Source organism: Zingiber officinale, chromosome 5A (genome assembly GCF_018446385.1).
Source record: "Zingiber officinale cultivar Zhangliang chromosome 5A, Zo_v1.1, whole genome shotgun sequence".
Lineage (NCBI taxonomy): Eukaryota > Viridiplantae > Streptophyta > Magnoliopsida > Zingiberales > Zingiberaceae > Zingiber > Zingiber officinale.
This window is the reverse complement of record NC_055994.1, coordinates 134,097,940-134,119,164: the sequence shown is the minus strand read 5'-3', so window position 1 is coordinate 134,119,164 and position 21,225 is coordinate 134,097,940. Positions and strand designations below refer to the sequence as shown.

Genomic DNA, 21,225 nt, shown 5'->3' with positions numbered 1-21,225 from the left:
GTGCCAAAGTCCTATCCTGATTTGCACGCCGATATCCTATCTCGACCTGCTTGCCAATGCCCTATCTCGGCCTACGTGCCGATGGCATATCTCAGCCTACGTGCCAATGTCATATCCCGGCCTGCGTGCCGAGGTCGCATCCGGTTTCATGCCACCGTGTTCGGGTTCGCGTCGTCAAATCCAGCTCTGCATCTTGTTTAGAGTTATCTACACTTCCGGGTCACGACAACTCGAGCAGCGTCCCAACCAGTTCACCGATCCACTCGACAGCGCCCCCTGGGCCAGAGTACGTTCTCCATTCTTATCATATACACATTTCATTATTTTATGTCTTAGTCTATTACTTATATATTCGTTGGATCTACCTTGAGCATCGGGGTACCAGGGACCGGGGCAACCCGGTCGGTGACTGCAGGTAGCGTTGATTAGAGGACTTCTGACGACTTGGTCAACATAGAAGCCATCTCAGCATACCCCCTTCCCCCTCCGGGACATCGCGATTCGGTCATCATTCCATCCACCTCACTTGACGGTTCATCTGACTCAGATTCCGGACAAGATCAATTTAGCGCTGTTTGTGGGAATCTTCTTCACCTATTATGGAACGTGAAGATGGACGACGTCGGGAGGTTCTCTTCCAGTATCACAGACTATCTCATATGTGGCCCGATTCGATCTAAACTTGTTAGTTCAGTTTGGTCCTGTTCAAGAGAGGAATAAAAGATGGTCTCCAGTTCAAGGGTTGTTGGTTTCCCTTTGTTTTTGAAGGCACTATGATCTTCAAATCTACTCGAGCCAGTTTCCTTGGAAGTGTTTTATGTATCAGGAATCTAAACGACTCATTTTTCCTCGAAGAATCCTCCAATAGAAAGCTGATTAAATGGAAAATTTTTCAGGCACGAGCATTAAAACTTGCCCTCAATGATAAGGATCTTGATGCTAATGTATATGTTGGAATGCGATACTGGCATCCTTTCACAGAGGAGGCTCTTAATCAGGTTTGTAATTGCAATTTGCAAGCTTGTAAATTGAAAAATGCCTAGTTTTTCTTATGTAATGATTCTAGCTAAAGTGTCGACCAGTAAATGTTAAACTTTCGAAATTATCTCCTATCTTTATAGCAAAGAATTTCGTTATTGTTGATTCTTTTGTGATAATCATGCATTCTGCAAACCCTAATTGTGCATTGTAGAATTCCTTATAATAAATAGTGTTTATGTCTCCTTTGGTGCATATACTATTGTGTTTGTTTTAGTGTACTCCGTTAGTTCTGCTACTGGTTATTCCATTCTGACTAGTATTTATATTGCAGATAAAAAAGGATAAAATAACAAAACTTGTTGTGCTTCCACTTTATCCTCAATTCTCTATATCTACTAGTGGTTCAAGCATCCATGTCATTCATAACATCATCAGGTAGCAATTCTTATTTATTTATGGGTACCTTTTGATTTCTTATCCATTTTTGCATCAATCTTCAATCTGTTAAAGAATATTTTGGCTTGTGTTAGAAAAGCTTATTGGGCATTAACTATACTTCAGGGAAGATGCTTATTTTGCAAGGTTGCCCATTTCTATCATTGAGTCATGGTATCATCGGGAAGGCTATATCAAGTCAATGGCAGACTCAATAGAAAAAAAGCTGCAAAGATTCTCCAAGCCTGAGGAGGTACTCCATATTGACATTAACATGTTTGATGCATCTTTTGTTTTATGGAGTGTTCATCTTCTAATATTATGTATGCTAGAGGTGGCAATTTCATTTTGTAAAATTAAATTTTTATCTCTATCTCAACATGTTGGCAAAGTATCTCTATCTCAATATTATGTATGCATGAACGAAATTAACTGAATTTAACTAGACTCTAGGGAGCATTTGATGTGATGCTATTGGTAGATGTGAACAAAATTTATCCAAACATGATTTTGGCAAAGCTTTTGACATTGTAAATGAAGAGATACAGCGAATTGGATGTTGAATCAAGACTAGATTATGTAACAAAGTACATATAGATCTGACCTTCAAAACCGCCTTAAAGGATTTGCTGATGTTTAGCGTAACACTAAGGTCCTGCGTTAGTTTATTGATCCTGTTTGAAAGTGATAGACATGACACGTTGGGCAGATGACTCTATCGTTGACTAAGAGAAGACTCCGATATAGAGAAGAGATGACACCTTACCCTCTTTCTTGCGTACATTGCAAAGAGAGCAAAGGAGAGCGTTAGAGCAAGAACTAGGGAGGGGGTCCGAGCGCAAGCACTCTAATGCTTAGGTCAGTATAGTAGCTGAGCGAAAAGTGGAGAAGAAAATGAACAGTAGATGTGTGCGTATTTTCAGAGTGTGAGGACATACTTGACCAACAGAGAGAACCCCTTTGATACTGACCCTCAAATTATGTGGTGTCAGAATATGGTTGGTGTCTAAATATGTCGAGTAATAGAATATGTACGACTATCTTTCGAGGAAGGTTCCGTTTAATGCACATGAGCTATCTTTTGTAACTCCTATATTAATGAAATGGTTGACAATGTTTAATGTCAGACTATGTCAAGTAACGCCAGACAATGGAAGTTGTACGACCATTCTCGGAGAAAGGAGAAAGGTTCTATTTCCTGTATATGCTTTGGTGGCGGAATATTCCCTGTTGAGTAACTGCTATTCTCTGACAGATTGTTATGATTCCTTGACAATATTGTCTCCTGGAGGTAGTCCAACCGAACTAGTAACTGACCAACTATATGCTAGGAGGCTTATACATGAAAAGTAAGAAACTGAGCGCCGAAGGCCCAACTGACTTCATAGCCAATCGGTTATATGCAGAGTGTCTTGGCACAAAGAGATGGGGAACCACGTCCCGGAAGTTCGATCGGCTCTAGGGTCAACCGACTGTATGCTGAGAGTTGTTTCGTAAGAATGGAGAGCTAAGTCCTTTAAGTCCGACCGAATATGAGGCTGACTGACCGTATACTAAGGGACTGGTGATTGAAGAATGGGGGCTAAACCCCATAAATCCAACCAACTCTTAGTCTGCATGGGTATATACTGAGAGTTGTATGGTAAGAATAGGGAACTAAATCCCTTATGTCTGACCGAATATGAGGTCGACCGATCGTATGTTAAGGGTGCCCATAAGATATAAGGAGCTGCGCCCCGTGGCCCTGGTCAAGTTAAACTCCGCCCGAGTTTGTATTGGGGGCCTCGCTTCTGAGAGATGGTTCATCCGAATAAGTGCACATTACGTTGACCACCATCTCATCTTAACTTTAACTGCCACATCATCTTGACCATCAATTTCATATTATATCTGGGTTTACTCACAACACACTGTATAACTGGCCTCCCCTTCAAGTCTAGTCGAAGGAGGTTTGTGGCCGACTGACTAGACCCAAGTCTTATTTCCACCTGATCGTCTGATCGGCTGGTCTGACCAGTTAGCCATGCTCTTAATTGTCCATTAGCCAAGGTTTAAAATTTCGACCCGTGCCGAGGTTTCGGTCTCAGACCAGAACGATACGGTTTCGGTATCGTATCATGTCGTGCCGCTACAGTTTCGGTATTTTTTATTTATCTATAGTAATTATAAGATAAATATATTTATTGTGTATATAAAAATAAGTTGTATATTGATCTATTATAAGTTCTTAATTATTGAATAATTTAATATTGTTAGAAAAAATAATTAAAAAATAGTTTTATTTAAATAAAATTGATATATCAATAATTCAAATTAAAATGGAAGTATCTATAATAATAATAATAATAATAATATAAATTAACACAAGATATTACCTTATATTAATAATAATTCTATAAATTAACTATTTATTCATTTAATTAATTATTAATTAAATAATATATATTTTAAATAGTAAAAATATCAAGTAAAAAAATTTTAAAAAATATCAGAATATAAATATAATTTATTAGATTTTTTTAAAAAAAATTTAGATTTTTTTAAAAATTTAAATGAAATTTAAAATAATAAAAAATATTAGAATATAAATAAGAATTATTATATATTTTTTAAAATTTTTAAATGAAATTTAAAACATTATTTTTCTAGAATATTAATTAATAAAATTTATTTAATTTATTTTAATTTTAAATATATATTTTATTAGAATAATTTAATTAGAGTTTATAAAAGCCTCTTCGAAATATTACACATCCTCTTTAGGAATTGTTTAAATTAATTAAATAAAATAAATAATTATTAAAAAAACCTGCGTCTGCGAGATCGCCCGCGATCATCGCGGGCGATCCCGCGGGGGGCGTCCAGCAACACCGGAAGGGTCACAGGAAGCGTCCGGTGACCCTGTCGGACATTTTCGGCGCCGCAGAAGGCATCGCTCATGACGCCTTCGGTGCCGAAGGCATCGCGGGATGCCGCCGGAGTCGCCCCACATCTCCTCCGGTGCCGACGGAGGCGTCCCGCGTCTCCTCCGGTGCCGCCGAGACGGGGACGCCCTCGTGGCGGTTTCGACCTCCCGACGGAACGGTAAAAATTGTCCGTGCCGGGCAGCACGGAACGACATTTCATACTCTGCCATTAGTATTACAATCAACTTTATCTTTCTTGGAAAAATACATGTCAAATGTTGAATGGGCTAGGTAGTGCATCGATGATACATGGGAAGACATTCTTCATTGAAATGATTTAAGTGTCTTGTCCATCATAAATGGCATTTCCTGGGCACTCTCCACGTGTCCTACGAACTCCTCATTTACTACTATCACAGCTAACGCATGACTTTTAGACTGGCTAATTCCCTCCACTATGATCTGACGGCTACCACCAATCAGGCTGTTGTGATCGAATGATTAAGCTTAAAGAATCTCTTATGACCCATGTTTAAAAAACTCTAAGTGCCTCAAAGATAAACTGTTGGTGTTGCAAGGTAGCAAACATAGTCCCACATTGAAAACACATGGGAAAGATCATGGGTTTATAAAGAGAAAGATATTTCCATTGGTATGAGCCTTTTGGGGAGAGCCCAAGAGCAAAGCCATGAGGGTCTAGGCCCAAAGTGGACAATATCATGTCATTGTGGAGATATCTAAATTTTTTTCGATCCTACAATTGGTATCAGAGCCCGGACTGTCAGAAGGTTTAACCATCGACTGTGCACAAGAGCTATGGTCTGATTGAGCCATGTGGGTACAATATTGACCTCGAACAAAGAAAGTGGGGGCTCCTATGTTCGGATCAAGAGGACCAGACACCAGGCAGGAAGTCCTAGTTGCGGCTAGGCAAGGAAGTCCTAATAGGTCGGGTGGACCGAGGGGCAGGAAGACCTGGTGGGTCGAGGATCTGACATGGGAAGCCTGTGGTCCTTTGTTTGAGGGGGGGATCGTTGGTGTTGCAAGGTAGCAAACATAGTCCCACATTGAAAATACATGGGAAAGATCATGAGTTTATAAAGAGAAAGATATTTCCATTGGTATGAGGCCTTTTGGGGAGAGCCCAAGAGCAAAGCCATGAGGGTCTAGGCCCAAAGTGGATAATATCATGCTATTGTGGAGATATCTAAATTCTTTTCGATCCTACATAAACCACCTGTGGTCCATCTTCTTCCTTCTTCTTCTCCGGTGATTTCTACTAACTAGGCTCCCTTTTTCACGACCTATGTTAGTAAGTTCCCTCTCCAATCCTTCATCGTTTTTCTTTCTTCCATCCATGTCCCAAGAAACTTTGGCTCCTTGGTATACATTCACTCGTTTTGACTTCGACAATGACAATCTGAAGACTATTCGCCTAGCCTTAGAAATCCTTAAGAGCTTTCGCATTCGTATCCCAACTCCGCAAGATCGTCCTCATCATCCTCCACTAGGCTATGTCACCTTCTTCAAGGACCAGCTTCTTGCAGGTCTTCGCTTTCCAATCCCCCATTTTCTATTCAAAATAAGTCGCTACTCTAATATTCCTCTCCAACAAATCGCGCCTAATGCCTTCCGCTCCATGTGTGGAATGACCACAGCATAATTTTCATTATTTTTCTTACCCCAAAATTCAGAACCCAGGGTCTTTTTGTTCCAATCACACCCCAAGACAATTTTATTTAAGAAACTATCTTTCGCTAATAAGAGATAGAAATCTCATTTCTTTTTCATTTAAATGACTGATCTCGTATCTTGGCCAACCGAATGACGGTCAAACCTTCTATTCTTGATCTAGGAGACTATAAATATGATCTTGCTTTTGTTTTTGCTTCACCGACTTACAATTCAACATTTCCCAACTACTGCATGAGAATCTCCTCTACTTGTTCGAATTGAGCCCAGTTCGAATAACACTTCCCTTTTCTTTTAGTAAGGATTAATAACTTAACCTTCATGTTATCACTAACTAGGGTCCCTTTTCTTTTATGTCGTGGACACCTTTTTATTGGCTCTAACTTCCGAATCTTTACCATTGGAGGAGGTCGAGTTAGATCGGTAAGAGCAACTTCTTTTAGTTGAACAGGAGCATCAACTAGCCGATCCTTCTAAAGAGGCATCTAGCATTCAGACGGGTGATGTTGGTGAGGCTCTAGCTATGGAAGGACAGCTACCCACCCTCCGATTCTCCAACAACACTAGAAGAAATTTCTCCCGTCAAAGCAGAAACACCAGTGATGCTTAGAAACAAGAGACGTCGCCTCATCCCTATCACACAACCCCCTCCGGGGCGGAGGTCTCCTCCTGTTACGCCTCCTCCCCCCACCCACCTACACCCACTAGGGAAGGCACTTAGCTCCATCGTCCAAGCGGACACCTTCATCCCTTCCTTCTGGTAGCCCGGTTCGAGAGGAAGCAATCTTCCACCCGAGCGGATCTCCTGCTACCCCAACTCTTCGTTTGCCCTTTTTCTCATCGACCACCTTGTCTACGGGGGGCTTCATCCAGCAGATCAAAGAGCCGCTATCAGTTCTCGGTTGCCTATGATGTGGCTCAAGGTGTGATCCTTCCTTCGGATCCATCGCTAGCCTGTGATCGAATATTATTGAAGGGGTCATTAATAGAAGCCTAGGAATTGGTGATGACCCGGCCAGTGGGCAACACTACAAAACAGATGGCAGATAGGTTTACCCAGGACTTAACCATAATAAGTTTCTGCTGGCCTACTTCCTCTTAACTAAAATATTACTAATGCTGATAATGATTTTTCTCTAGTTTTAGGGAGTTACGATGAATATAACCCGAGCCCTAGTGGACTTGGCCTGGAAAAACTAGTCGCTGAAGGGGTGGGTAACAGAATTGGAGTCATTGCTAACCGCCACCCCGACCGATCAACTGAGCGTGCTAGAAAGGAAAATCCAAGAGGCTCAGGAGCTAGCGAGGGTTGAGGCGGGGAAGGCATATGAATTGAAGACCGCCTTGAAAACTAGTGAAAATAAGCTCCTATCGGAAATGTCAAAGAGGGCCCAGCTGGTAGAAGATAAGATTCTTGAAACCTAGAGTCTCTCCAACAAATTAAAGGAGCTAGAAACCTCCTATGCCTCAGAGTTAGAGGCCAAAGAAATTAAGCTCCAGAATAAAACCCTATTGATGTCTGAGCAGCAAAAGAGCCTGGATGACCTAGGCCCTAAACCAGAGAGCAGAACTAGAGTCTCTACTGGTGAAAGTGGATGCTACACAATCTGAGTTGACAGCCTCCAAATCTAAGTTATCAGGGACCACATTTGAACTGGTGGCTTCCCGGGCAAAGCCAGAGAATTACTGAGTGGGAGAAGACCAGCGTTTTGAGGCCATGAAGCTGACCTACCTCTAATCCCACGATTTCAACATGCAACTTGGTACCTCTGTCAATAAGATATTTCTTTATAGAGCAAATGGAGTCATTAAACAACTTCGGGAGGTCGACTATCTAGTGTCGAAACCTCTTGCTCAATTTTTTAACTGTCAAAAACTTTTAGATGAGCTCCCACCAAGTGCCTTTCTGAACTTTAAGTGATATATATATCTTGTACTATAACTCCTCTTGTAGGCTAAAAAAGAACTTATGCATGTAATTTGCATTTATTCAAACTTTACTTGCCTTATGACTCTGCGCTGTTATTTTTCTAAGTGTGTATAAGTATTTTGCATGTCTGAGTGGTGGGATGACTTAGTCTTTATCTATGTATTTACTGAGTGACTCATAAGACCGGACGCACCTGTACAGGTGGTAGAACCCTAGAGCTCCAACTTGACTTATGAGGCTGACTGGGCTAATATCGTGAATCGTGCTCATGAGACGCAAAAGACGAGGACCCAAAGGTCTAACCGGCTTTAGATGCCCGTCATACTCAATAAATGAAGGAAGAAGGATTCATATTGATACACGCCCTAGTGTATTGGATAACGATTTGCCTGCCATATCCTTTATAAAGGCTTCTTCTCTATTGTCGCCATATGTCTATCAGCCGTCTTTTCGATGATATGGCATCTAACACATGGTTTTTTATACAGAAAATCATGCCTCTCTCTCTCCTAATCAAATGGCTATGATAATCAACCCGCCTCTTTACCCAAATGATCCAACGGTCACTTTTGAAGAGGCTTGTAGGGTTTCATTTTAAGAATCCCTAATGTCTCCCTCGTTTACATACCTTTTGTCTCCTTACTTTTTCTTCATCTGCAATGGCAACTAACTCCCTACTTTCATAAGTTCCCGTAGACCGCCTTTCTTCTATTCTTCTTCGATCCTACCTCCTAAATCCCTTCATGAATGTTCCTAGCATATAGTATACTATGATTACTTCAGATTTTAACAAGGTAAACCTGGACTACATTCGATTTACTTATGAAGTCCCCGACTCCCTACACATGATTATGCCCACTGACCAGGATCCTCCCCATCGTCCTCCCACGGGTGATATAACCTTTTTTAAGGAGCAAGTCCTAGTAGTAGCAGGCTTTCACTTTCCTCTTCCAACCTTTTTTTACTGAAGTGAGTTAGTATTTTTACATTCCTCTTTAGCAATTAGTTCCCAACTTCATTCGCCTCCTATGTGGAGTTGCCATCTTATTCACTTGTTCAGAGTTTCGCTGACTCCTTGGGTGTTCCATTACTTCTACTACCCGAAACAAGTAACCGAAGGCATTTTTCATTTTCAAGCCCATTGACAGACTGCCTTTTTCGATAAAATACCTTATTAGGGCACTGACTAGAGGGACAAATACTTATTTATTCAAGTTCCCAAGCCAGCATCGTGGCTGACCATGTGGAAGTTGTCCCTTCCTCCTACACCTAAGTTGAGTGACTTCCGTACCGAGCTAACATTCAGTGAAGCTTCAGAACGCCTGGTTGGTCTAAAGTTTGGCATTCATGAAATCCTTTTGGAGGGGGTCCTCTACATCTTTGGGTCGAGCCCCATTCGGATGAGACTGCAATTCTTCGTCGGTAAGAAACTCCAACTTTATTTCTACCTTACTCTAACTGAGACCCTCCTTTTGTTTACACAACAGAGACTTTCTCTAAGGCTCTTACCTCAAAGACCACACAAATGGATAAAGTCGTGCTGAATTGGCTAGGCAAGGTAATCTATGCTGACTGAGAAAGTTCATCGTCTAGCTGCCCTCAAGTGCCAGAAGCATCCTCTGAGTCCCCTGACTCAAATGTGCCTCCTAAGTTCTGGCAGAAAAGACGTTGATCAGATGCCCAGGCTCCACCCGAATAAGCGAGGGCTGAGCGAGCAAATACACCTCATGCTCCTTCTATTTGAGGAAAAACCTTGCTTGGACCTGACCATCCTTCCTTGGCTGGGCTTATTCCCTCGAGGCCAACTTGACCAGCTTACATGCCCAAACTGTCTGCGTGCCCGCCTCGGCTAGCTGCCTTAACTTGTGTGGCTTCATCGTCCACATGCCTACCCCAAACAGTGGAACCAGCTCTTGGTGCCTCTTCTTCGAGGTATAATGTGTCTCACGAGCCTGAGCAACAATTTTCTCTTTCCTTTGATGTGCCTTCCAGACAGAGGATGCCCCGAAAGGGAATGAATCTCGATCCCCAACCACCCTATGGGATGGTAAAACTAAAAGAGCTATTGGCAGAAGCTTGGGTGAACATGGCAGGGTGAATGAAGAGTCGCTGTCTCTGATCTTGCAGATGGGTTCACTCAGGACAACACCACACTAAGTTTCAAACCTTTAACTTCATTCCTTTTAGTAAGATTTCTAACCTTGTTTCTTTTAGTTCCTTACATCCGGGTTGACCATAAGACAATTGGCGGTGGACCTGGATGGACCAATAAAATTTTGAAAGACTGTGTGGATGAATTGGAGTCCCCCACCGCTCCGATCACGATTCTGAAGGTAAACCGACTACTCCAATAAGGGGAAACCCAAAAGAAACTATTATTAGAGATGAAACAACACATACTGGGGCTCGACGGGGAATCGATGACTATCAGGCAGCAAATAAAAAACTGGAAAACCTGTTACAAAATAGTGAGGTCAAACTCCAGGCAAAAATTGTATTGAGAGTTAAAGCAGTATCTGATTTGGCACAAAAGACTGCTCTGTTGGAGGAGTTGAAGACTTCACACGCTACCGTGTCAGTCGAGAGAGCTAAGGAGCATCGGCCAAGGGTCCATTGATATTGGAGCAATAGAGGAGCTTGGATACACAAGAGAGTAAAATAGATTCTCTACAAGTGAAGCTAGAGTCTGTCGAGTTTGAAGTGTCAACCTCCCAATCAGAATTAGCAGCTTATAAAGTCGAAGAGGATGAACAATTTGAGGCTAGATGAGTAGCGTACCTTTAATCTCGCGAGTTTGGCTTGAAACACGACCAGCACATTGAAAGATGCTTTCATATGGAGCCGAAGGAGCAATCACACAACTCCGCGAGGCGGGCTACTTATCGGTTGATCCACCAAAATGCTTCTTAAAATGCCAACGAATTTTAGATGAACTCTCGTCTGACCTTTTCACCAAACTTGATTGATAAAATAACATAACAATACTTGTGACCTAAACTCATTTGGGAGGGTAGGAAGCTATAAAATATGTATATACAATCACTGTATTATCTTTGATTTCTGATTAATTTTATACTTTCCGCTGTTGATTGGGCAATTGGGTTTGTGAGTTATAAGTGAACGTCACTTCATGTGGTGTGCCGAGCGAGTGATGATATATATAAAAAATGTTGGTTGATTAAAAGGTCAGGAAATCATGCACGTGAGTGATCATACTTATAACTCGACCGGATGAAATAATTTGTCTAGGCAGCTTGAGACTATGGGAATTAGGCCTGTGAGAAAATACGCTTATAACTCGGCTAAGCAACTTGAGAATCTGGAATATAGGCATAAGAACATGCTCACTTATAACTCGTTTGAATGGCTTGAGAGTCTGGAAAATAGGCGTGAGAGCATACTTACTTATAACTTAGTCGGATGGCTTGAGAGTCTAGAATATAGGCACGAGAGCATGCTCGCTTATAACTCAGTCGTACGACTCCAGAGTTTGGGACATAAGTGCAAAAGCATGCTTGCTTATAATTCGGCCAAACGGCACGAGTCTGGGGCATAGGCGCGAAAGCATGCTCCTGCAGATGATTTGCGCTCCAAGGTCATTCCAAATTCTATCCATCTACATCCTGCAGGTAATAGGAGCTCGAGGCGAGCTTTTGCAACACCTTATATAGTCCAGTCCACTGTGGCTCCGGCTTGCCGACATCCCCAACCAGCTTGATCTGCTTCAAAACCAAGTCCCCCACCTAAAAAAACCTTGGGATACATGTTTAATTGTAATTTTTCTCCATTCGTTGATGGTATGCCATTAGCGGAGTTGCTCTTTTGTCTCTGACCTCCTCTATCAGATCGAGCTCATGAGGTACTGATCGACATTGCCTTTGTCGTATAGTTGCCTCCGATCGGATTCCACGCTAACTTCGACCGGGACAACTAGCTTACCACCATAAACAAGGTTAAAAGGATTTATACATATCGCTTCTCGTGGAGTGCTATGGTAAACCCACAATACACTAGGTAATTCCTCGACCCAGCTTCCTCCCATATGATCAAACTTAGTCTTAAGTGTTGGGGTGATCGGTGGCCGACTTGAAGGGGGGTTGGATAGACGACACCCCCAAATACTCGCTTCCTACGTATTTGTTAGCACAGCGGAATACAAACAATACAAATACAAATACGAAAGCTAAAGACTAAGAATGAGAAAGACAAGCAAACCAATTGACACGATCGTTTAACGTGGTTCGGAGATTAGGGCTCCTACTCCACGGCTGTTCGTAAGGTGGACGATCCCGATCCTTCGGTGGATTACTCCCCGGTAAACTCCGGCTAGCTCGCGTAGCTCCTTGTGGGTGGAGAAACCTCACCACAACCCTCACAAGAACTCTTTTGACGCTAGGGCACAAATAGACTACTAATAGAGATTAACCACCTCTATTTTGTCAACCTCAACCAAGCTCCCAAGGCATGGTTATATAGGCCACGGGTTGGAAAACCCCGCCTACCAGTCGACTGCTAAAACATGCAGTCGACTGCCCTCTGTGGAAATTCGACCGTTACATCCCAACGGCTCGATTCCACACTAACCGAGCGAACAGAGACATTCTGTTCGCTGTCAGTCGACTGCCCCAGTCGACTACACCAGTCGACTGCTAAAACATGCAGTCGACTGCTACAGTAATGCTACAGTAAAACCCTAAAACTAGGATTTTACTCCGAGTACAATCTCTCATGCACTCGTACCCTCACCCTTACGACTCATTTGACACTTCATTTGTAGCTTTGACCTCTTGCCTTCAAGCCTACTTCCTTTGGCTCTCGTCCCTCGGATGCATTCAAGCCCGTGGCTCGTCCCCAATGCCATCATTCGTGTATGCCTCGAAGTCGCTTCCCTCGGCCCTTGTCCTCGCTGCCTTGTCCACGGTCCCTCGGATGCTCTATCCTTCACCGGATCTGAAGCCATCAACCTGAGTCATATGTGTATCCTGCAAACCTGCACAACTCAAATACACATATCAAATACAAGGGTGAACCTAACTTAAACCCTTTGCCCAAATACCAAAATACATGGTCCCGCGGACCATTGGGATTGCTCCAACATTAAGCTCTCTGATGATTTCTTTATTAGTGACTTTCATCTGACCGTTGCTTTGAGGATAGGCTACTGATGTAAAACCTTGTAAGATGTCATAACTTACGCACCATTCATATATCTTCCGGACTGGAATTGTCTTTCATTATTTGAAACAAACTTGTATGGAATTCCGAACCGATAAACAATATTCTGCTAGAGGAACTTGATGACCATGCGATCGGTTATCTTAGCCAGTGGTTCGACTTCCACCCACTTGGAAAAATAATCTACCACCACTAAAAAGAAATTTTTTCTGAGTGAATGCCTTAGGGAAAGACCCTACAATATTCATACCCTATTAGTGGATAGGAAATGATTGAAGTCTTCAACAGTTCAGTAGGGTGGTGAGGAATATTTTGATGCTTTTGACATGATATGAAAGTTACTACCAATCGAGCTAAGTTAGCTTGCAGAGTGGGCCAAATGTACCCGACCAGTAAAATTTTTCTAGCAAGTAACTGAATGCTTGAGCGACTTCCACACGAACCATGATGAACTTCTTATAGAATGTACTGCACATTATCCTATCTGACGCACTTAAGTAAAAGGCAAGAGAAAGCTCTCTTGTATAGATGATCCCCAATCAAAGTGAAATGGCTGACCCTTTTCTTGATCATACTTGCTTGTTCCCAATCAACTGGTAAGATTCCTTGCTTGATAAACGAAATTAACGATACTCTCCAATCAGTTTGTAACTCCAGCTTGATCTGTCTTTTGATGTGAGCTATTAATAGCGTTTGTTCTATAAGCTTATCCAGAGTCCACGGGATTAGGGAGCCAGCCAATTTGACTAATTCGTCTACCTTATGATTTTCTGATCGAGGAATCTTTTGTAAAATACCTTCTTATAATCCTGCTTTTAACTTCTGGAATGCCTTCGCATATAACTTGAGTTATTCATTATTGATTTCAAAATTACCCAAAAGTTATTGAGCCATTGACTGAAAGTCTGAGTAAATTAAGATTCGAGCAACGTCCATATGCCTTGCATCCTACAGACCGACTATTAGTACCTCATATTCTACTTCATTATTAGTAGCCCGGTAATCTAGCCGAACGGATAATTGCAATCTGTCCTCCCTATGTGAGATCATAAGATTGCCCACTCCACTTCCTTACCGGATGGGTGCCCCATCTATATATATTTTCCAGTTTTCTCTGGCTCTAGGTTTCACATTTTAGTTACAAAATCTGCTAAAATATGAGCTTTAATGGTTACTCGGGGTTGGTATTGTATGTCATATTCACCGAGTTCAGTGGTTTACTTAATCAATCTCTCTAGGTTGATAAGCACTAGGCTCAAGGTGTTGTTAGTAAACACAATGATTGGATGAGAGAGAAAATAGGGATACAATCTTCGAGCAGCTAAGACTAGCCCATACATCAATTTCTCCAGAGCGGTGTAGCGACATTCATCATCCTTTAATAAATGACTCAAGAAATATACAGGTTGTTGTTCTTTCTCCTCTTGTCTTACTAATACTGATCCGATGACATTCTCCATAGTGGACAAATATACCCACAAAGGCTCGTCCACTATTAGTTGAGAAAGTATAGGTAGGGCAGACAAATAGTCTTTTAACTCCTCAAACATCTTGTCACACAGCATCCCATTGAAATTTGATGGCTTGGCGGAGTATCTTGAAAAAGGGTAAGCTATGATCGATTGATTTTGATATGAAGTGAGATAATGTTGTGATCCATGCGGTCAATTATTATACCCCCCTCAGATTATGCGGGGGAGTCATGTCTTGTAGAGCTTGTACCTTACTCAGATTAGCTTGATTCCTAGCTCTGTAACTATGTAACCCAGGAAACGCCTACTCTTGGCTCCGAATAGACATTTATTGGGGTTGAGTTTGAGCTCGTACTCTCGTAATGTTCAACAAGTTTCATCTATGTTGGCGGATAAATTGATCCCCCGGAATGACTTTATTAGGATGTTATCCACGTATATCTCCATATTGCATCCGATCTACTTTCGAAATACTTTGTTCATGAGTTATTGGTAAGTAGTTCCTGTATTCTTTATTCCGAACGACATAACATTGTAACAATAGATTCCTTCAGCAGTAATGAAGCTAATATTTTCCTAGTCGTCTTTGACAAGTGAGACCGATGATAACCTTGGTACGCATTCAGCATGCATATCAGTTCGCAGTCGGAGGTTGAGTCCACTACTTTGTCAATGTGGGGCAAGGGATAATAGTCCTTAGGGCATGCCTTATTTAGATCCTGAAGTCGATCCAGACTCTCCATTTAAGCTTAGACACCAGGACTACATTGGCCAACTAACTTGGGAATTGTACTTCGCGAATATATTCAGCCTCCGACAATTTATCTACCTCAGCTCGAATGATTTTATTCTTATAGGCCCCAAAGCCTTGCTTCCTTTGTTTGACTGGCCAGGTGTTCGGGTGGACATGGAGCACATGTTCCATAATCGTTGGTGATACGCCCATGATTTGCTTGTGCGTCTAGTCGAAGACGTCATTATTGCACGTGAGACATGTGATGAACTCTTTAAGTTTTGGGGCAATGTCGCTGCTATCTGGGTGGTGGCTTCCGACAGACCTAGTTAAATATGCACTTCCTCCTTTTCTTCGTAGATCAGTGTTCGGGGCACTTCGCGAATTGTGTTAACCTCTATTCGTTGACTCTTCTGAGCTGCGTTGACCTCGATCTTCATGATATCAACATAGCACTTACGTGCCACCAACTAGATTTCTTTGACTTCCCCAACTTGATCATCCACGGGGAATTTAATCTTCTGGCAAAAAGTTGAGACAACTGTCTGGAACTCATCTAAAGTCGGCTGGCCTAAAATTACATTGTATGCTGAGGGTGCGTTCACCACCATGAAGGTCGATCGGCACGTCCTCATTAGGAGCTCCTCCCCTAAGGCTATTACCAGCTTAATATGATCGAGAGGCTGAATCTCATTGCCCGTGAATATGTACAAAGGCGTCATCATAGGTTAAACCTCATTTTTTTCTATCTACAATTGCTCTAACGCCTACTTGAAGATAATGTTGATTGAGCTGCCTATATCAACAAAGGTATGGTATATGTTATAATTGTCTATAACAACCTTAATAATTAAAGCATCGTCATGGGGTATTTCCACCCCCTCTAAATCCTTAGGTCCAAAACTAATCTCAAGCCCTTGTGATTGTTCATGGTTGCAATCGACTAAGTGGATTTCCAATTGGCGGGCGTGTGACTTTCTTGCTCAATTGGAGTCTCTGTCGGTCGAACCTCCTACAATCATACTAATATCCCCCGAGCAACATTATTGTGGTTTTCTTCTTGCCGCGTTGGGGGATGCTTCGGTTCAACTCGAACAAGGCCTAGGTCCGATTCTCTTGTTGTTGGGGCTTTCTTCGGCGCCACTCGGCATCTCAGTGGTCCCTTCAAGGTGGTTTGTTCGGCCATGGATAACGTCAATGATTGGGAGACGACGAGCGCTGGTGGAACCCTTGGTTAGCCACCCGACGCTTTTCTTGATTGTAGTGATAATAATCTTGAGTATTATGCATCTCCGGCCGATGGTAAGTGCAGAATCTTGGAGCCCATAATGAGGGCTCGGGGAATCGTGCTCACCGGGGTATTGAGCAGGACCATTTAAGGTAAGTTTTTTTTTATACTGACTTAATAAAAAAAACAAGACCTTAGTTATTATGGAAGTATGTGTTCTTAATCCTAATATAATAACAAGCACATATATTTAGTATTTATTTCTTTGACTTATCAAAGGGTGAGATTTAGCTCGATAAATCAATAGGTCCGATAAGTTGGGAAATGATATTACTTATAGTGTGTGTTGTTGATTATAGAAGGAAACTGTGTCCTAGTAATCTAGGTTGATAATGTCCCCAAGAGGAGCTCATAAAGATTCTCATGTTAAACCCTGCAGGTGGACTTAGTCCGACACGACAATAAGGTTGAGTGATACTACTTTTGGACTAAGATATTAATTAAAATGAGTTGTCAGTAACTCAATTAATTAGTGGGCATCCGACATCTTAAACACAGGGAGATTAACACACTCATGATAAGAAGGAGCCCAAATGTAATTTGGGATTGGTGTGGTAGTTCAATAATAATTCTTTAGTGGAATGAATTATTATTGATAAAATTAAATTGAGTGTTCAGGGCGAATACGGGAAGCTTAATTTCATCGGGAGACCAAAACTAATTCCTCCTCTCGGTCCCTATCGTAGCCTCTTATTTATAAAGTGTGATACCCACTTATACCCACTTTCTTACCCAACCTTAGGTGGCCGGCCAAGCAAGCTTGGAGTCCAAGCTTGGGCCGGCCAAGCCAAAGGTTGAGCCAAGTCAAGGTGGTTGGCCCTAGCTTGGTGTGGTCGACCATGTAAAGAATAAAAAAGATTTTATTTAAAATCTTTTCATATGTGGAAGCCATGGTTTTAAAAGAGAGTTTAAAATTAAATCTTTCCTTTTATAGTTTTCTACAAAAGATTAAGTGAAAGGTTTGATATCTTTCCTTATTTGTAGTTAAAAGGAAGATTTTAATTTTTGAGAAAACTTTCCTTTTTTGTAACCATTCTCATGGTTTTAAAAAAGAGTTTTAAAAATTATAAATCTTTCCTTTATAACTTTCTACAAAAGACTAAGTGAAAGTTTGATATCTTTCCTTATTTATAGTTAAAAGGAATATTTTAATTTTTATAAAACTTTCCTTTTATGAAACGATCCTCATGATTTTAAAAGAGAGTTTTAAAATTAAATATTTCCTTTTATAGTTTCTACAAAAGATTAAGAAAAGATTTGATGTCTTTCCTTATTTGTAGATTGAAAGGAAGATTTTAATTTTAGAGAAAACTTTCCTTTTTTGTAAATCATCCACATATTTTAATAGAGAGATTTTAATTTATAAAAGTTTCCTTTTATAACCAACCATGAAGGGAAAAATTATTAGAGAAATTTTTATTTTAAAATTTTCCGGAAGCAAATAAGGAAGTTTAATTTTGTGTATAAAATTTTTCTTATTTGGAGCTCTTGAAGGTGGTCGACCATATAAAGGGTTAAAGGAAATTTTAATTAAAATTTCCTTATTAACCAAAGGCAAAGAATATAAGGGATTTTTAATAATAATTAAATTTCCTTATTTGCCAAGACCAAGGAATATAAAAGAGGGGGTAGAGGTGCCTTCACCTGACAACAACTCTCTTCTATTTTCCTCTCCTCTCTTCCTTGGTGGTGGTCGGCCATATCATCTCCTCATCTCCTCCTTTTCTTCCTCTTTAGTGGCCGAACCTCTTCAATCTCTAGGAGCTTGTTTTGGTGGCCGAATCTAGCTTGGAGAAGAAGAAGGAGGAGATTTTGTTTCCTAGTTTTCCCTTGGAGCTTGGTTGGTGGCCGAGACTTATAATCTCTTGGAGAAGGTTGCTTGGCCGAAACTTGGAAGAAGGAAGAAGAAGGGCTTGGGTGATTCTTATCTCGGTAGATCGTCGCCCACACGACGTTCCGAGATAAGAAGAGAAATACGGTAGAAGATCAAAAGGTTATTGCTTACAAAGAAAGGTATAAGTAGTAATTATTTTCCGCATCATATTAGTTTTTCTTTGTATGAATTCCAAACACAAGAGGCATATAATTCTAGGTTTCAAATTTATGATTCGAGTTTGTGTTTTTTTTTTGTTTTTCGAATTTGTGATTCGATTGTTCCTTTTGGTTAAACCTAGGGTTATATAAGGAAATTAAATATTAGATTTCATTGAAAGACTTTGTCTAGGAAGTGGTGGTTGCTCCCATATCCAAGAAGGCCTAGTGCCTCGCCATGTTTAACCTGGAAGCCGATTTTTGAAATTAATATTTAATTGAATTTGTAACATGGGTGGATTTGGATCAATAATGTTAAGCATCGTTTACGATCCACGTCTAAACCAATAATAACAGATAAGTTAAATTTGGAATCAATAATGTTAAGTTCCGTTTGCGATTCCGAATTTAATTTCTAAAGAACACAATAGGTTGTTAGGAAAGGTTCGACACTTGTACAAAATTTTTGTATAGTGGAACCGGTACGATATTCCTAGGATCAACCAACAAATGGAAGTTATGCGACCATTCTCGGAGAAAGATTTCATTTCCTGTATATGCTTTGGTGACGGAATATTTCCTATTGAGCAGCTGTTATTCTCTAAAAGGTTGTTATGATTCTCTGACAATATTGTCTCTGGAGACAGTTTGACCAACCTAGAAACTAATCGACTGTATGCTAGGAGACTTGTACATAAGAAGTGGGAAACCGAGCCCCGAATGCTCGACCGACTTCATAGCCGACCGACCGTATGCAGAGTACCTCAGCACTGAGAAATGATGAACCATGTCTCGAAAGTCCGACCAATTCAGGGGTTGATCAATTGTATGCTAAGGGTTGTATTGTAAGAATGGGGAACTAAGTCCTTTAAGTCCGACTAGATATGAGAGTGACCGATCGTATGCTGAGAGACTTGTGTTTGAAGAATGAGGGGTCTAAGCCTCATAAATCCGGCCGACTCTTAGTCAGTTCGGGTATATACTGAAAGTTGTATTGTAAGAATGGAGAACTAAGTCCCTTGAGTCCGACTGGATATGAGGTCGACCAACCTTATGCTGAGGGACTTGCCCATAAGATATAAGGAGCTATGCCCTGTGTCTCCGATCGGGTTAAAGTCCACCCATGTTTGTACCGAGGGTCTCACTTCTAAGAAGTGGTTCATCTAGATATGTGTACATTTATTTTGACTGTCATCTCATCTTGACTTTAACCATCACATCACCTTGACGATTGATTTCACATTATCTCTGTGTCCACTCACAACACATATGATTTGGGATTCTATATCAAAAAATTGAACATCTTTTGCTGCCACTATTGTGCAATTTTACAACTTATTCAATTAAGATTAGATGGAAGACGATCTGGTAAATGACTTGGAAGGCTGAGTAGCTGCTGGCAAAATGATCCATTATGCTATTGATTCAATATTCCTGCTCCATGTTTGTATCTTTTGTTTCTCGTAGTAGCAAGGCTGTGTTTTTGGTTGCACATTTCTCAGATTACTGACTCTATATGGTTTAAAATTAGGTTATGATATTCTTTAGCGCGCACGGTGTCCCGCTGAGTTTTGTTGAAGACGCAGGAGACCCATACCGAGATCAGATGGAGGACTGCATCTCTTTGATCACTGCTGAGTTAAAATCTAGGGGAATTAACAACGAGCACACTCTTGCTTATCAGGCACTTGAGTTTTCGATAGAAATTTTTTACTGAACTTTAATTCAGTACTTTCGTCGGACCGTAAAATTCATTTGATAAATTTCCCAGTTTTTGATCAACTCGCATCCCTCTTATGGCTGTTTCTGAAAGTGTTCTTCAATTTTCAAATTTCTGTCAGAGGCGAGTTGGTCCTGTTCAGTGGTTGAAGCCTTACACTGATGAAGTGATCGCCGAGCTTGGTAAGCAAGCAGTGAAAAGCCTCCTCGTGGTCCCTGTAAGGTATAACATTCTATCCATCAAAACACGTTTTTCTGGCAAGTGGCAAGCAAATGATATTTAACTCACGCACTCAGATTTCGTGTATTGCCAGCCATAACTACAAGTTTATTTGGCTGTTATCTAACAGTTTTGTAAGCGAACACATTGAAACACTAGAAGAGATTGATATGGAGTACAAGAATTTGGCCCTGGAGTCAGGCATTGAGCACTGGGACAGGGTGCCTGCTCTGTGCTGCAACCCTAAGTTCATCTCTGATTTAGCTGATGCTGTCATTGAAGCCCTACCCTCTGCTTTGATATCGAACAGGAACTCGTCCATGGAAGCGGAAGGCGATCCGGATCCTGTGCCTTATGCAATTATCTCGCAATTCAGCTTAATCTTTGCATTTTTGCTGTTTTTGTCGCTCAGAGTCTCTCTGCATTCTAGAAACTTTCTGAAACCTTGGTTTTTGGTTTAACATTCTACGTTTCTTTAGCTTTTGAGGTGAACCCCGTCTTCTTTCAATATGTGAAGTTGATGATAAACCTTGTTAAACTTCTGCAGCGTTAATATGCTGGATAAGTGAGAATAGTAAATGGAATTAACAAGCTTCCCTATAGGCTGATTCCGTTTTTTTCAATGTTGTGTTTTCCTTTTTCT

At 41.1% G+C, this 21,225-nt stretch overlaps 1 protein-coding gene across 1 annotated transcript; it reads left to right on the top strand.

Annotated features, from left to right (window-relative positions):
- Positions 1–612: 612 nt before the first annotated feature.
- Positions 613–21,144, top strand: LOC121980046 (ferrochelatase-1, chloroplastic-like). Its single transcript, XM_042532017.1, has 7 exons — positions 613–684; positions 897–998; positions 1,313–1,416; positions 1,543–1,669; positions 20,175–20,327; positions 20,485–20,585; positions 20,713–21,144. The coding sequence occupies exons 1-7, from the start codon at positions 613–615 to the stop codon at positions 21,041–21,043; spliced, it is 990 nt and encodes a 329-aa protein (XP_042387951.1). The 3' UTR covers positions 21,044–21,144.
- Positions 21,145–21,225: the final 81 nt, after the last annotated feature.